Source organism: Arachis ipaensis, chromosome B4 (assembly GCF_059453495.1).
Source record: "Arachis ipaensis isolate K30076 ecotype BB chromosome B4, ASM5945349v1, whole genome shotgun sequence".
Taxonomy (NCBI): Eukaryota; Viridiplantae; Streptophyta; class Magnoliopsida; order Fabales; family Fabaceae; genus Arachis; species Arachis ipaensis.
Window position 1 is genome coordinate 16,156,165 of NC_142439.1, and position 17,033 is coordinate 16,173,197.

The 17,033-nt window shown below is 32.3% G+C and overlaps 2 protein-coding genes across 2 annotated transcripts; one reads left to right on the plus strand and one right to left on the minus strand.

Annotated features, from left to right (window-relative positions):
• The first annotated feature begins 2,909 nt into the window (after window positions 1-2,909).
• LOC110270944 (putative protein ABIL1) lies at window positions 2,910-5,213 on the plus strand. The gene is made up of 5 exons (XM_021120868.2): window positions 2,910-3,119; window positions 3,611-3,724; window positions 4,479-4,632; window positions 4,828-4,896; window positions 5,078-5,213. Exons 2-5 carry the CDS (start codon window positions 3,693-3,695, stop codon window positions 5,132-5,134), a joined length of 312 nt encoding a protein of 103 aa, XP_020976527.1. The 5' UTR covers window positions 2,910-3,119; window positions 3,611-3,692; the 3' UTR covers window positions 5,135-5,213.
• Window positions 5,214-14,434: 9,221 nt separating this feature from the next.
• LOC148566771 (zinc finger protein GIS3-like) lies at window positions 14,435-14,941 on the minus strand. The gene has a single exon (XM_088484424.1). The coding sequence runs from the start codon at window positions 14,939-14,941 to the stop codon at window positions 14,435-14,437; it is 507 nt and encodes a 168-aa protein (XP_088340550.1).
• Window positions 14,942-17,033: the final 2,092 nt, after the last annotated feature.

Genomic DNA, 17,033 nt, shown 5'->3' on the forward strand with positions numbered 1-17,033 from the left:
CTTGCAAGTTAAATGTACTATTTTGGTAAAATGTTTTGATTGTTATATATATATGCTTTTCTGTTCTTTTGATCTACAGGAGCAATGTTAGATAGTCAACAATATAAATTTATTTTATTTAATTTAGTATCTGTAGTTTTATATATATAATATTTATAATTATATATTTATTATATCTAAAATTATTTATTTATTTTAATAATAATTAATAAATATAAAATAAAAAATTAATCACTTTGAACGAATTTTTATTGTTTTTTAAATATTTTTTATATGTTATTAGCATTATTATTTATTGGAGTGAGAAAGATCGAAAAAGTGCACTAATAATATAGAAATTCGCATTAACTTTGACTTTTCAGCTAATCATTATTTAAGACGAGTATAACCGCAGATAATTTATCTTTGGGAGAATGACTAAATATTTTTTTATAAATAGATAAATTTAATTTTATTATATTATTTTTATTTATTGTTTTCTTTTTAACTTACTATAAATTTAATTAAATCCTTATTAATACTCTTTTATCTATAGCACAAAAATTAAATCTATTGTTACAAATCACTAATTTACTATTAGTAAGTTGTTTAACTTTTAATTTAATTTTTTTTATCATCATTATAATAAGATGTAGGATCCATGTGATTTAAAATTTTCTTTACTTGTTCATGGCTGTATGATTTGAAGCTACAGGATCCGATCATTGTTTGAAAGATGTTATCCTAGGAAGGTTACCAAAGATATCACTATCTCCTCGTAGACAAAGAAAACTAATTATTATAAATTAAATGAGAAGAATGTAAACAATAATCTCATAAAAGGAAAATAAATCCAAAAGCATAAACTAATGATGCAAGATACCAAAGTAATAATTTCTCATCACAATTAATTTTCATAGCTACTCATCATTATTTTTTGTTTTCTATGGTATTTTTTAGTCGGGTAAATTAAGGATTATTTTGTTACGGATTTGAGTTCCATTTAAAGATTTTTTGTTGGCTAGCGTGTTGCTGCATGCATACGACAGGATTCAAACTCCCGACACTTATTTAAACGGATGAATAAACTAACCATTCGGCCAACCCAAGTCGGTTTCATACTCATTATTATTACTTCTTATTAAGGATAGAGGAGATAGTAGCATTATTATTGTGTCTAAGCTTTCAGGAAAGGAGAAAGGGTGAAGTTGTGAAATAGATGGTTAGTTAAGTCTGTTATATTTGTTATGATAGATTAGGAAAAAATTTAGAGGCAGTTATGTGTAGTGTGTACCATTATTCAGTGTATATATAAAGGAAATAATTGTCCCTATTGTATCATTACACTTAACAAATACATGATAATTTTGATGCATATTCAGATACTTCTCTCTTTACTCTGCTTGCAATTCCTATTCTTGATATCTGCATCAAGAAGCTATATTCTTGAACATCAATCTGCTTAATTTAGTGCTGGCTGTGAATTAAATAAATAATTGTCCAATTTGAAAAATTTTTCTTACACAAATAATTGTTTACAAAATCGTTCGTAACATTACATATAGTAATAACATTTGAGCGAGTGCAAAGTTGGTGGAGAAGACGAAGCACCGAAGCAGTCATGGATAGAAAGATTGGAATGAAAATATTTGAGACAAAGAAGAAGAAAAAAGGCAAATAGAAAGAACCAAAATGACCAGAGGAGGTGTATTAGAAGAATTAGCTTAGACAAAAGGATAGTTTTATTATTTTCATCTTTCTTCTTTAACCAGTGTTTTAAAAAAAGGTTTGAGTTAATTAATTGGTTGAACACAATAACTAATTTTTTGTTTAAGATGAAATCCGAATATCTAAATACCAAAAGAAATAATTGATTAATCCTGCTAAAATTCCAGATTTATGGAATTAAGATAAAATGTTGCAGCAGAGCAATAGAATTATGAAGTGGCTTAACAAGCAAGAAAAGAAAAATAAGAGAAAGAAATTATGTATTGAAACAACTGAAAAATGTGTATTCATCCACTGAAAGAAATTATCAGAATAGCGACTGAAAAAACTGGTTGCTAATAGCAACCGGTTTAGGGATTGATATAGAATTTTTAGGACCAAAAAAATGTTGGTCACTAAATCGGTCGCTCAATTACATTCAGCGACTAATTTTAGCGACCAACAAAATCGATCACTAATAGCAACCAATAAGTTTTTAATACAACTAGAATAAAGTTGGTCGCTAAAATCGGTCGCTATTTTTTAATTTAGCGACCGAACTAGCAATCAAAACAAAAAGTAACGTCTTTAGGACTATTGGTCACTAAATCGGTTGCTATATTTTTATTTTAGCGACCGATTTTGCAATTGATAGTGAAATAGGGTGAACAATTGTTTGGTCACTAAGGCACTGGTCGCTAAATCGGTTGCTAATTGTTAAGATAGCGATGATTTTAGCGACCAACAGAATCGGTCACCAATAGCAACCAAATTAGCGACTGATAAATTTTTATAACACCAAAATAAATTTAGTCGCTAAAATCGGTAGCTACTTTTTAATTTAGCGACCGGATTAGCAGCCAAAACAAGAAGGAATGTCTTTGGAACTCTTGGTCACAAAATCGGTTGCTATTTTTTAATTTAGTGACTGATTTTGCAACCGTTGAAGAAATAGGTTGAAAATTTATTGGTTGCTAATTCGGTCGCTAAGAATATAGTCGCTAAATCGGTTGCTAAATTTTAAGATAGTAACCAATTTTATAAACTAACCAATCACAAAATCGATCACTAATTTAAATAAAATAAGATATTTTTTTTAGTTACCCTCACTAACCCTAACTCACCAACACCATTCTCATATTCTCCAAACAATTACTAAGTTACCATTGTCATCTTCATTAGCGCCATTGTCGTCTTCTTCATCGTAGCGCCGTCTTCTGAGGTCTCGTCGTCGTCGTTTTCTACAGGCTCGGCACCGTCGCATTCGTCTTTTGATGTCTTGGAGCCACAACCACACTCTCCCTCCCTCTCATCTTCAATCTCGTCTCTTGCCATTGTTGCTTGTTTGTCGTTCATCACTCCTCGTTCGCCGCTCTTCGCTCGTTGTCGCTGCTCGTCACTCGCCCCTCTTTGCTTGCCGTCGCCGCTTTCTGGTAAACGTGAACCCTTCACTGACATATCTTAGGTTTTTTGAAACTTTCAATTTCTTACTCGATCACTTTTCTGCTTCCAATTTCTTCAGTTCTTCTCTTTCATCTCTGGCAAAAAGTGAGCTACTTCTTCTTCCGATCTTCGTCTCTAGAGATCACACCATCTCAAATAGGACCTCACACTTCTCTCCCTCACTAACCCTAACATACTACCGGAAGAACCGCATGCACCTCTCTATTTGTGCCGTCGTCCTCTCAGCTCGCAACACCGTTGTCTTCTGAGTTCATTCCTTCTTTTAATCCATATCCTCTCAAAAATTGTTGAAATCTAGCTGCGATTTAACAATTCATGAAATGATTCACGTGCTGTTTATGTGTATATTTATTTTGGTGAATTAATCATTTTTTTAAACCTCGATTTTTTTGTAGTATGTGCTGTTTGATGAAAGTTCTCAAACGCTAAGTTTGTGTTTATGTGTATATTTGTTTTGTAGGGTTACAGAACTGAAAATCGAGCCTCTTGGGGAGACTTCTATTGCATCTACCATATCATATCTTGATAATGCATTTGTGTATATGGGTCCAAGTTACGGAGATTCGCAAGTGTGGTAATAAAATGGATACTTGTTTTAAATTGTGTTTAGTTTTAGAATCCTATGCAATAAGTTCATCTGGTAGCCATGATATCACCATTATTTGGCTTAGTTTATTTTCTCATTTGGTTACTTTGGGTGGGAGGCACATGCTCTCTAATTTTCCTATTTTTCCATATAGGCAAAGTGAAGGGCAAATTCCTTTTAGGAGCTTAAGAACCTGAGGTCTCAACTTTATTCTACTGCAAAATACTGTGAAAAATCTTATCTCAATAGTGAACGGAAATAAATATAAGGATATTTGTTTTGTTGATGAGTTCTTTTTCCCTGTTTTAACCTAATCTGAAGGCATTCTTAACTTCATTTTTTCAACTGCTTTGCTATGTAAAGGATTGAAGCTTTTCCAGACAAAAAAGTTAGTGGTTGAGTTTTTCTTAACTGGTTTTTACAGGAGATGTAAATAATATATGAACGAACTTTTTAGTTCTATTCTGCTAGGTCATTTTGATAAATGCTAGTACTGTATGTTAGGGATGAAATGCCAGCAATAAGCTTTGACTTTTGGAGATAGTAAAACCATTAAATAACATGAGTAATTTGCATTATGTAAATTAAATGAAATGAAAACATTAACAAACGTATATACATGATTTTTTTAAGTCTTGCCAGCTCATGTAAATGAGTAGCAACAACATGTTGTGTCCATTCTCCTTTGTGTGTTCAAATGTTGAAGGGAACTTTCATCATTTGTGTGTTATTCATGCATTAGGATACATGACAACTTGAAAAATTATGCTGTAAGAGCTCTTGTGATGAATGTTGTTGATCATCTGGGAACTGTCGCATACAAATTAACCGATCTTCTAGATCAACAAACATTGGATGTATCAACTATGGATTTGAGGGTCTCTACTGTAACTCAGGTAACTACAAGCTCTTCTACAAAATTATGTTCAATTAGACCTAAGATCAATTAAGTAACATACCTGGTGTCATGCCTCTTTCATGGATTTTGAAGTGAATGATTTCATATTTGTGCTGTTAGTTTTACTTCTTTCTTCATAAATATTGGATATTAAGTTATTCACATTTTAAAATTTGTGATGGTTGAAATACAGCTTATAAAGCTGAATCAACAACCTGATACAAAAGGTTCATATGTAGAAGTTTTGGAGAGGTATGTCAAGGTATTGTTTATAAATGATTCTATGAAAAATACATTGGTTTCATCTGTCCTAACATACATTTCTACATATTTGTTGTCTTGACTTACATTTCATCATTTTTGATAACTTTAGGTGCATAGTTTTCTATTGTCATAATTTTTTCTATTTTTGGCAGATAACTGATTTTGTTGCGTTGTTGCAGGTTGATGCTAAAACCATTTGGTTTAGAAAGAAAGTCTTAAAGAATGGTGGGATCTGAAAAGATATATATGAGACTGATGAAAAGAAGGTTGCTGAAATGATTAGAGAAGATCAAATTGATATTTTGGTACAACTTACTGGCCATACTACAAATAATAAATTGGGGATGATGGCATGTCAACCTGCAGGTATGTTTTACATCTATATAAGACCGATTCAAGAGTTTTTTATATCTATATGTAAGCATAGAGAAAAAATGTAGTATATTTTAATATTATTTTCATTTAAAAATATTATTAATTATTGTACTTCTCTTTCACGATTTGTACGATCGTCCAAAAATATAATTATACAAATTTTTTGTTTATTTAACTAGTGAATTAGTAATCTTAATTTTTCTAAGTTCAAATTAAATTAGTAATTTGAATACTACTAAAAAATTTGAATTTTATACCGTAAAATTGTGTAGTTTAAATATTATTTTATCCAAAAAATTTTTATATAATATAATTATTTATGAAAAAACAAGTTTTAACAGTGGTATATGTGAAACTAGTAAAAATTTATAATTAGAAAATCGGCAATAGTGACCAATTTAGTGATCAATTATAGATTTTCAAATCAGACATTAGCGACCAATTTAGCGATCGAAAAGTTAGTCGCTATTTAGCAACCGATTTTTTCAGCAACCAATTTAGTGACAAAAAAATGGCGACCGATTTTGTTAGCGACTAATATCGTTCGGTACTAGTTTAGTAGCATTGGTGAAAATCGGTCGCTAACGGTTAGCGACTGAATTTGATTGCTATTTTCTAATTAGCAACCAAGATTTTAGCGACCACCAGAATCGGTTGCTAAATTGGTCACTATTCTAGTAATTTTTTGCAGTATGAATTGTATATTTAATTACACTCAACTCAATCCTTATATAGAAGAGAATGAGCTTAAGCAACTTTCTAACACATCACTAATTAATTTAAATTAGAAGTAGTAACATGATATCAAAATTCTATATCTAAAATATCTAGAATTTTATTATTAGTTAACCCCAAAAGAAAAAAAAATAGCATAAGACTAATAATAAAAGGAAAAAAAGGTCTATGCAAATAATCAAATAAATTCAAAAGAGACTCTTGATTGAGGAGGTGTGTTAAAAATATAACCATTCATGTTACTTTCTTCTATCAATTTAAATTTTTAGAAAAAATGTTATCATGGCATCCCTTTACAAATATGTTTTCATTGATGGAGCTTCTTTTTGCCGTAAGAGTAATAACTATGATATACTAATGAAAAAATTACGAACCCCCACTAATAGTGAACATATCACTAAACCACACACATAACAATTAATACAGTCATGAGCAAAGGTGAGAGCGGGAGCGAGGGGTTGAGGGTGAAACACGGGGAGATTAACGATCATGCCGTCAGAAGAGATAAGGGGAGATTGAGAGTGGGTGTGCATCCGGTGTCAAGGAGGATTTTTTTCAGGAGGATTTTCAGGCAGCTTTAAATGTCTCTTTTAGAGATAAAGTCATTGGTGCATAGAAGACTAAGGCTTTTGTACTCGTGGGATCGTTATTGGGGGATGGGGTTATAAAGGTGACAAGAAAGCAGGGTAATTTCCAGCCACCGTGTGCCAGTTTTATGAAAGAGGTGAAGATCTGTTTGGCTGAACCTTACAAAGAAGCTTTAGTGATCAAGGTATTAGACAAGAAGTATAGTTACACATCTCTTTCTCATAAGTTACGGATAGTCTGGCGCATCAAAGGTGGTTTCGATCTGCTAGAAGTGGGGTTCATGTACTTCCTCGTGAAATTCAATGCCGCTAAAGATCATGAGAAGGTCATGCTTGATGGCCGTTGGTTGATTGAAGGACATTATATTGCGGTAAAACAGTAGTATGTAGATTTTCAACCCTGTGAACAATCTTTTCAGATCAAAATTAGTATGGATTAGGGTATTGGAACTTCCAATCTGGTGCTATCAAGAGCAGACAATGATGCGTATTGCATGAGGATACTACAGTTGTTCCTTTGCATGGGACCAATGTTAATAAAAGTGAGGCATGTAAAGAAGAGGATGTGGGTTGGCATCAAGTGCTAAGAAAATAGAAATTCAAATTGGGCCATAAGCCTTCACCAAAGGCCCAAGGAAAGGTGCAGCACAACACCAGTTCGGGTAGGCAATCAAAGTCCAAACTGCAAGCCTCTCAAACATGCGGACCCAGGGTATCAAGAGTTAGGGTCAGGAAGCGAGGAATCCATGATCGTGTGACGTCATCTTCTCTACAAGCACCAGCGACACGCACAGTGACTGACCCATAAAAATTTAGCAATGGGACAAAAATATAATAAAATTTAGGTATAGATATTTTTTTTTGGCTTCCCATGATACCCAACAAGTTAAGGACTAATCTGTCGTGAATTTGAGTTCCATTTAATAGTCTGCAATTGGCCAGCAATGAGTTTCTACACATACGAGATAGAATTCGAACCCCAATACTTACTTAAGCGGATGACTAAGCTGATCACTTGACTAATCTAAATTGGTTTAGATATATTTAAAATTTTAAATTAAAACTATCTATACATGTTGATAAGTACTAGAAATATGAACACAATCGCTTATTATAGTATTTAAAATAATAAAAATATAATTTCACACGGATAGTATAATATTCAAAATAATAAAAAAAAAATTATAATGACTTTTTTTTAATTTTTAACATGACTAAATATTATTTTTCTATATATCTTCTTAAATAATTATTTTACTTTTTATTATCTCATATTTAATTATCAAATCTACTTAATATAGTCTTTATGATATAAATAAATTTTTTTATCTTAAGTAACTTTTAAAAAATTACTAATAATTCAAGTTGTATTTAATTAAAAAACTTAGTTTCAATTTAATTATCAATTGATTAACTAATATAATAAAGTTAATTATCACTATTTTTTGAGTTTATTTATTTATTTTTTATACTAAATCAAATTTAACAATATAATTATTATTATGTGTTAAGTTTAACAAAATATTTTTTTAACATAAAATACAAAAAATTATTTATATTTTATTTTGGGACAAACATAATATAACAAGTAGTATTAGTTTCTTTAAAAAAACTTTGTGGGGCAAATGCCCCTCTTTATTTGTAGATCCGTCCCTTGAGACGCAGCTCCTTCGTCAGGAAATGACCGCGACCATCCTCCTTGCAAAATTTTCGGGTTGAAAGGAGTGGAGGTACGATGGGAGATGCTTCTGCGAAGGAACTCGTAGTCGATATACCATCGGGGATAGGAGTTACGACATTGAAGGTCTCTGTGAATGTTGTCAGAAAGGAGGGCGTTTCAACTGGGAAAACGATGGAAGCTACGCATGGGGGACCGAACCTATCTGAACTGCATGGCAAGTCTTTTATTGAGGTTGGTGATGCAATTTAGAATCACATGTTCTTATATTATCATGTCATTATTTTTAACAGATAGTTTAAATATCATAGTTTCGAATATTAGGGGTGTTTCTAATAAGTTTGTTCGGGTGAATTGCAAAGAGCTTGTTAAAAAATTTAGACTTATTTTTTTTATTGTGGTTGAAACTCATTCTACCTTTCAATACTTGAAACTGTTCCGGAAAAGGCTTGGGTACTATTCTGTTGGTATAGTGGAGGCAACTAGGCATAAGAGTGGTATCTGGTTCCTTTTTACAATGCAAAGTGATTCCTGCAAATGGGTTCATGCTTTTGATCAATGTGTTACAGTCGAGGTTCAGCTTGAAAATGCGGTTTGGAGATGTAGTGGTATTTATGGTAGTCCTCAATATAATATAAGAGCTCTTCTTTAGGATTATCTTGTAACTCAATCATCGGCTTTTCAGGGCCCTGGATTGTCCTCGATGATTTTACTAAAGTTTTTTTCTCTCATGAAGCTAAGAGTTGTCATTTTTCGATTTAACGCGCAAATCTATTAGCTAATTCTTTAGGGGATAATGCTCTGTTTGACCTGAAGACTACCGGGAAACTTTCTCTTGATACAGGAGGATGAAAAACTATATTGAGGTGGCGAAAAAGTTTGACCGGGTTTGTATCAATAATGGATGGTTATCTCTTTTTTTAGAGAATTATGCAGAAATTTTGAATAGACTACAGTCTGATCACTGTCCTATCTTAGTGCGCTATAAAGGTCGTCTTCAGCCAAAACGGAAGAGACCTTTCTGTTTTATGGCGGCTTGGGCTACTCACCCTGGATATAGAGATATTATGAAACATTCATGGTGGTCTAGCTATTGAGGGGTCCAAGGCAAGCTTTCAGAAGTATAGAAGAACTCTCTAGAATTCAATTCTATAATGTTCGGTAACATCTTCGTTCGGAAATGCGAACTGGAGTGTCAGATTAATTATTTTCAAAAGTGTCTAGAAGTGATGGAAGACTACTCCATGCGTCAAAAAGAGCAACAATTGATTGAGGATTATAATAGCACTATTGTGCAAGAAGAACTTCTATGGTATCAAAAATCTAGAGAGCAGTGGGTGAAATTCAGGGATAAAAACAGCAACTTCTTTCATGTTCAGACTCTTGTGCGGTAGAAGCATAATAAAATTCATGGTATTTTTCTCAATGATGGTGTATAGGAGATAGACCAAGAGGTTCTTAACCGGAAAGCTGAGTCCTTTTACAAAAGCTTATTTTGCCAGTCAGAGGATGCTAATTTGGGATGCTTTGGTGAAGTGCCACTTCCTTCTTTGAATGAGGAAACTTGTTGTAGCCTTATAGCACCAGCTACTATTGAGAAAGTTAAGACATTTATTTTTAGCATGAATTCTTTTAAGGCTCTAGAACCGGTTAGATTTCAAGCTTTCTTCTTCAAGGAATATTGTTAAATTATTGGTTCTGATGTTCGAAATATGGTTAGAGAAGCTTTCTCTGGGAGTGCTATTGATCCAAGGATGATGGAGACTGTGCTAGTCCTTATTCCAAAGGTGTAATCACCGGTATCAATGAAGGATTTTAGATGAATTAATCTCTGCATTGTAGTTTATAAGGTTATTACGAAGGTTCTGATAAATAGACTACATTCTCATCTCAAGGATATTGTTAATCCCCTTAAGGAGGGTTTATTCCAGGAAAGGAAGCACCTAATAACATCATTATTGCACAAGAGGTTCTCCACTTCATGAAGAAGACTAAGTCTAAGAAGGGCACCCTGGCTCTCATTGAATAGCTTTACTCCTAATCGCGGACTTAGGCAAGGAGACCTTATGTCGCCATATCCTTTTGTATTGTGTATGGAGAGATTGTCCTGCTTGATTACTCATCAAGTCAATATGGGATTGTGGAAGCTAGTTGCTATTTCTAAAGGGGGCCTAAGAATATCTCATTTAATGTTCGCATATGATTTGCTTCTTTTCTATAAAGCGGAGAAATGGCAAGTTCAAAATGTGATGCATTGGAGATTTACTACAAAGCTTATGGGATGAAGATTAATGTAGAAAAGTCTAAAATGTTGTGCTCCCAGAATGTTTCCATCCAAAAGAAAGAGATCTTCACTAGGGTGTCCTCTATCAGATTTGTCCATAACTTGGGCAAATATCTCGGGATTACTCTTAGTCACTCTAGGGTGGCCCGAGCATCTTTCAATAAGGTTCTGGATAAGGTTCGGGGAGGCTGGTCGGTTGGAAAGAGATATTACATAATAGGATAGAAAGGCTTTGTTTGATCAATTTGGTAGTGGCAGCTATTCCTACTTACCGCATGCAAGTCTCTCTTTTTTCCAAAAGGATAACAACTATGTTAGAATTTATGACGATGAATTTTCTATGGAAAGGTCAAGCTAATGGTAGAGGGTTGAATCTTGTTAGTTGAAAAGTGTTGGTCACTCCAAAGAAGTTTGAGAATTTAGAGATTAGAGATCTGTTTTGTACTAATGTTGCTCTTCGTGGAAAGCTTGTTTGGCAATTCTTTCATCATCCTCACAAGTTTTGGGTTCAATTACTGGCAGAAAAATACCGCTCCTCTCTGGATGACGGTTTCAGTCGGTCTTGGGACAAGGGATCTTATGTTTGCAGGAGTCTTTTTAGAACTTAGGATATCTTAAAGAAAGTTTTGCTTGGAGCATCAAGGATTTGAACCAGAACTTTTACTTTTCTAAATGGAGAAAAGAGGGACAGCTTTGCAATGTACACATTTTTTATTCGGATCTCCGAATTTTGGATCTTTGGTCGGCTGGAGAATGGCACATTGAGATTCTCTATTCTCCTCTTAACCAGGTTTTGTAAGACAACATTCTCTCTTACAGCCCAGATGTACAAGCAGGTTCAGTAAAAGGTTGGTTTTGGTCCGGGGCGGCGTTAAAGGTTTATGACTCACATAATGGTTACTTGCGGCTCTGTAAGAAGTTGTTTCGTTGGAAAAAGTGGAAGAATTATCTTTGTCTTTGGCGTCAGTTTGTTCCGAAAAAAATTAAATTTTTTACCTGACTTTGTCTTAGGGAGACTCTTCCCACTGTTGTCTTTCATTTCAAGAGAGGCTTGTCACCCTCGGATAGTTGCCCTAGATACTTGTCTTGCCAGGAATCGGTGTCTCATTGTATTCGGGATTGCCCAAAAGCCCAACTAGTTTGGCAGCATTTGGAGATTTCCTGTCACCCTCTGGATTTGAAGAACTGGTTCTTACTCCATAGCAAAGAGCATCCTTTCATAATCTATTTGGGACTTTGATGAATTTGGCGAACAAGAAATAATGAGATTTTTAATCCTCATGAGCTTTGGTCTCCATATAAAGTGGCTCGTATAGCTTTAGCCTTGGAAAAGGAGCTTAGGAATGTGTTTAATCTGCAATGAGTATCTATCTCTTCTACAATTAGTGACTCTTAGATTTCTTCTTCGATGGGTACCTTTAAGATTAATTGTGATGCTAGTTATTCGGGTAATGGTAATCGGGTTGGTTTTGCCTGTGTTAGCAGAGACTGGAATAGGAGTTGACAAAGAGGTTATTTAGGAACAATTGAGAGTAATATTATTCTACAAGGAGAGTTGTTTGTTATTTGGAGAGGATATCTTCTAGATTGGGACTTGGCATAAAGAGATGTTATTTGTGAAATAGATTGTGTGAAGGCTTTTACTGTTGTTAATAATCCCGAAGATAATTCTGTTTTTGTAGATCCTCTGGTGCTTAAAATCAAAGATATTATGACTTAGAAATGGCGAGTTGATCTCCATTTGATTTTGAGAAATGCAAATACAGTAGCGGACATCATGGCAAAGACAGTGATAAGGTTCTAATTCTCAACAAATGAAACTTTCATTGTCTTAGAAGAAATTTGAGTGTAATATTCAGCAAAACTATCCTATGTATTAACAGTCTCTTAAACTTTGTTTTTTCTTTTCTGTTTGATCGTTAGTTTAGTCTCCAAAAAAATATATCACTAAACCACACAGACAACAAAAAAAAATAAAAATATCATTAAACCATCCCGAACTAGTTAATCCAGTTTTTTTCTTTTATTTGCTACCTTTGGGGGGGGGTTGTATTGCTGTGAATTATTAAATAAGTTTTATAAGAAAGAATCCAGTTTTTTTTTTTTTTGTCAGAAGAAAGAAACCAGTAGTTGGACTGTTGAGAAAAAGGTTAATTGGATTTCCAAAAGAAATTAATATTGGGCCAAGGCTTGACTCTTTAGGCTAAATTAAAATACAAGAGTTGTGTCCATTTATCCATTTTTATTTATGAACTGGGCTAACTAAGATTGAGATTTGTTTTTGTTTTTTTTTTGAAGAAAAAAAAAAGCAAAGATAGTTATTGGAGAAGAGAAAACATTCATTTTCATACATAGAAATTTAGAATACTAACAAACATATTCATTTTATATTCATAAATGAATGAAATTTGAGCTCACATCTATCCATTTTCATTTATTAATGGCCCAATTCAAAATGAGATTAGCATTTTTATTTTATTTTTTTAAATAATTTAAAATAAAAAGTCATCCTTTCTAATCACAAAAGATTTGGGCTCAGACAATAAAGATCATGAAAATTTTAAATAAAATTAAATAAATTATTATTTTTATCAATCAACTTGGACTAATCTAATAGTTAGTTTACTAGTTTATTTCAATAATCTATAAATTTATAAATGATAAAAGATTATCTTAGTGTGACAAAAATACCTACATGTTAATTATATTTATAGTTACATTTATCAATATTTTTTAATTTTTTATGTGTAAAAATAATAATTTACTCATTTTTTTTATTACAAAGCTAATTTCATTCATTTATTTTAATCTTTAGTTTACTCAATAGACTTTTTACTTGCCAAAATTTTGATCCCTTTAATACTTGTAACCAATTGTCACTTTTGAGCTCACACAGTTAGCCGTTGTTTCTACAGACTACAGGGCAGGTGAGTGTCCAAAAATACCCATAAAAAAATTATGACAAAAATACTCATAAAATTAAAATTCATCGGACAAATTTACCCTCCTCCTCATATGCCTCCCTCGAGTGTCAATTACAAATTCGAAGAAGCCCAAATTCCTAATAATCAAGTTGTGGAATTTATTTAAATAAGAAAAATTCTGAAAATAATAGTACACATGACACAACCTTGTTGTAGATGGATACAGCAAATGTTTTATTATCTATGTCAAAGTGTTGTGCTGGGAAGGTAATACACCAATGTGGAGTTAACCAATGTAGACTAGGATTATTGGGTTTGACAAAGCTTGGATCCACAAAGTTTTTAATAAATTTGCACAATGAAGAATGCTAGGGGTCAGCAATTTTAGTGTTTTGTAACTATTAATTGGCTATCAATAATGTTTTTAATGGTGTGAGATTATATCTAATGGTGGGAGATCACTCATTTTTGTTTTGATGATTAAGTGCTGGCTAGAAAACACAAAAGTTGCTGACCCCTAGACTTTTCCTTTGCGCAATATATTGAATCCACTAAAAATATGATGTGGAAGCTAAGTAGCTAACAAATAGTATCACATAGAGCAAAGGTGTAATATCCAAAAGAACTGAGTATTTATCATAGAACAAAATAAGTAGTTACACAGATTTTAGAGAAGATTCATAATCGAAAGAATATAACACAGACAATTTAAGCTTAAGTAATGGATACTCATCATAATTATCCATATCCGTTTCTTCCTATAAAAAGGATAAACACATACATACATACATATATACATATATGGCTTTTCTTTGGTCCAAAGTCTAAAGTTTGGAAGCTCTATATTCCATAACTTCACCTTGGAATAATAATAATGATAATAATAATAATAATAATAATAATAATAATAATAATAATAATAATAATAATAATGATGATGATGATGGTAGTAGCTATAGCCTCAAGTTAAGATCAACATCATCATCACCACTATTCTTGTGTACTTGTTCCACAAAGAAGGGTCCTTTTTGTCTTGCACCATCACCTTCATTTGTCACAACAACGGGAATTAATAGATCTTCTTCGTCATCAGGATCAGGTTCTCCGCCAGAAATCCCAAGGTGTGGGGCCCTTCCATGCGGAGAAACTACAGATCCTGATGATGAAGGAAAAAAGACAAAGGGCATCGAATGTTGGTGAAAGCGCGCTAAGGTGGCTCTTCGACGCTCTTTCTTGTGAGCGTTTTGATGGCCACCTAGTGCCTGTGAATTTGCGAATTCGCGGTAACAAAAGTCACATTTGAACCTCTTACTAGCCATGGATTCGCAGCTTGATGAAGTTGTGGTTAAAGGGAAACCGAAGAGCTTGGGTGTTGTAGATGAGGGAGAGGGAGAGTAACCTTTTACCGCAGAATAAGGGTTATGATGTTGAAGTCTAGGGTTTTCTGATGCACTCATCATAGTTTAACTCTTATTCAATGTTAGTTGCAAGATTTCTCTCTCTCTTTATGCACACATATATATAGCAAAGGATGAATTCTTTTTATAAGTGTTTGTTTGGGCGTTATTATTTTGTTAAAAAAAATCTTTTTTTAATAAAATTTTATTTTTATTTTTTAGTGTGTTTGGCAAATTTTTAGTAGTAAAAGTAAAAGCACTAAGAAAAAAAAACATCTTTTTTGAGAAGCTGTAATTAACATCTTTTTTTAAAGGATCTTTTTTTCTTAGAAAAATGATGCTTTTTATGTAATAAATAAAAAAAAGTATTTTTAAATTGTTATACCCAAACATAATTGATAGATAAAAAGATCTTTTTGCATGAGATATCCAAATATAAAATTACTTTTATTTTTCTATAAAATCTTTTAAAAAAAATAAATAAAAGAAATCTTTTCTTATAAATTCATCCAAATAAGTCCTAAGAATAATACTACACATCTAAATTTTGTTATTAACTAAATCTAATTAAATTAAATAATATTAATTATAACTGATTTTTGTTCTGTTAGATCAATTTAATTAAATTTAATTAAAAAAAAATTTTAATGTATAGCATTATTTTTTTTGTAAAGGGTAAACTTATTTTTATGTTTAAGTTATATAAACAATTCGGACCATATATACTTTGTTATTATTTATTATTTGTTTTGTATATTTGTGTTAGAAAATTGTGGACTGTTAAATAAAATGTAGCTTATGTAAATTAAAAATCAAATATCAAATCGTCATCATATGTTTATGTATAAAATATAATAAATTGAATATTAGATATTTAATATATATTTTATACCAATAATTAATTTAATGGTTTATAGAAAGTTATGAAAAATACAGAAAATATATTATCTTAATATCCAAAGGAGTCAATTAATGTGTGCTCTAACCTATGAAATATGAACATTTCGCTGAGTTGCTGTGTCTGCGTGTCAGACACATTTTGAATACGACATTCACTGACATTCGTCTGACACGCGTGTCTGCTGTATTCAACCGTGTCTTAATAAAAAATAAAATTTTTTTCTCCAGACACGCTTAGACACACTTAAATATTATCACGTGTTAGCATGTCCAATCTTATTCTTAACATGTATTTTTAAAATAAATTTAAAAATAGTATATATTATTATTTATTAAAACAAAAAATATTTTAAATACTTTATATAATTAAAATAAGATATTAAAAATAATTAAAAAATTATTTATTTTTTAATATCAAGAAAATATAAAAATATCATTACGATTTATCTAAAAAGTACTTTATATTTTATATGTATGCGTGTCCTCATGTGGTATAGGATTTTAACTTATTTGAATTCTGGTTCTGTTTGGTTTATTTTGGTACTTTGTAGACTGTTTGGATACTCTAGACTTCTGTTATTTTGTTAAACTCTTAGGTATTTTGGTTATGGTTAGATTTGCATATGTTGGTATCATTTTTTAGAGGTTCCTCTTTAATGACAAAAGGGGGAGGAAAGCTGAAAAATTGATAAGTTGAAAGAAATAGAAATTGATAAGTTGAAAGAAATAGGGGATGAAATCTTTCGTGATTAATGATCACTCCTGTGCACAAAACTATAATTTGTTTTGATTGCTGGATTTAGAACTTAGTTGTTTTGATCTGTTTTGGTTGCTGTAGTTTGAACTTAGTTACTTTTGATAAATTCTTTATGTTCAGCTGAGTTGATGTCTCATGCTCTGTTTTGTTGAATATGTTCTGCTGTGTTTAGGGGTGGCAAACGGGTCTAAACCCGTCGGGCCGTCCCGCGTAACCCGCCAAAAAAGGCGAGTTGGGCTGGAAAATTGGGACCGCCAAATAACAAAAGCCCGCCTAACCCGCACCGCTTAAACCGTGGACTTCGGCGGGGCGGGGCGGGCTTCCCCGTCGGGCTTTGTGTTTTTTTAGTGAGGGGGTATTTTTACAATTTTTTGCCAAAACCTAACTTCCCCCAACCTAACTTACAAGAGTATGAAGATAAAAATGGAGTGGTTTGGATTATGTTTATGTTACTTTGGAGACAATATTTATAATTATGTTTTCAATTATGTTTATTTT

Excerpts from the sequence above, each read along its gene's own strand:
- LOC110270944 (XM_021120868.2), top strand. The coding sequence starts at position 3,693 with ATGGGTCCAAGTTACGGAGATTCGCAAGTGTG. Across the intron at positions 4,633-4,827 it reads GGGTCTCTACTGTAACTCAG|CTTATAAAGCTGAATCAACA; the intron begins GTAACTACAAGC and ends GTTGAAATACAG. Across the intron at positions 4,897-5,077 it reads TTTTGGAGAGGTATGTCAAG|GTTGATGCTAAAACCATTTG; the intron begins GTATTGTTTATA and ends GCGTTGTTGCAG.
- LOC148566771 (XM_088484424.1), bottom strand. The coding sequence starts at position 14,941 with ATGATGAGTGCATCAGAAAACCCTAGACTTCAACATCATAACCCTTAT.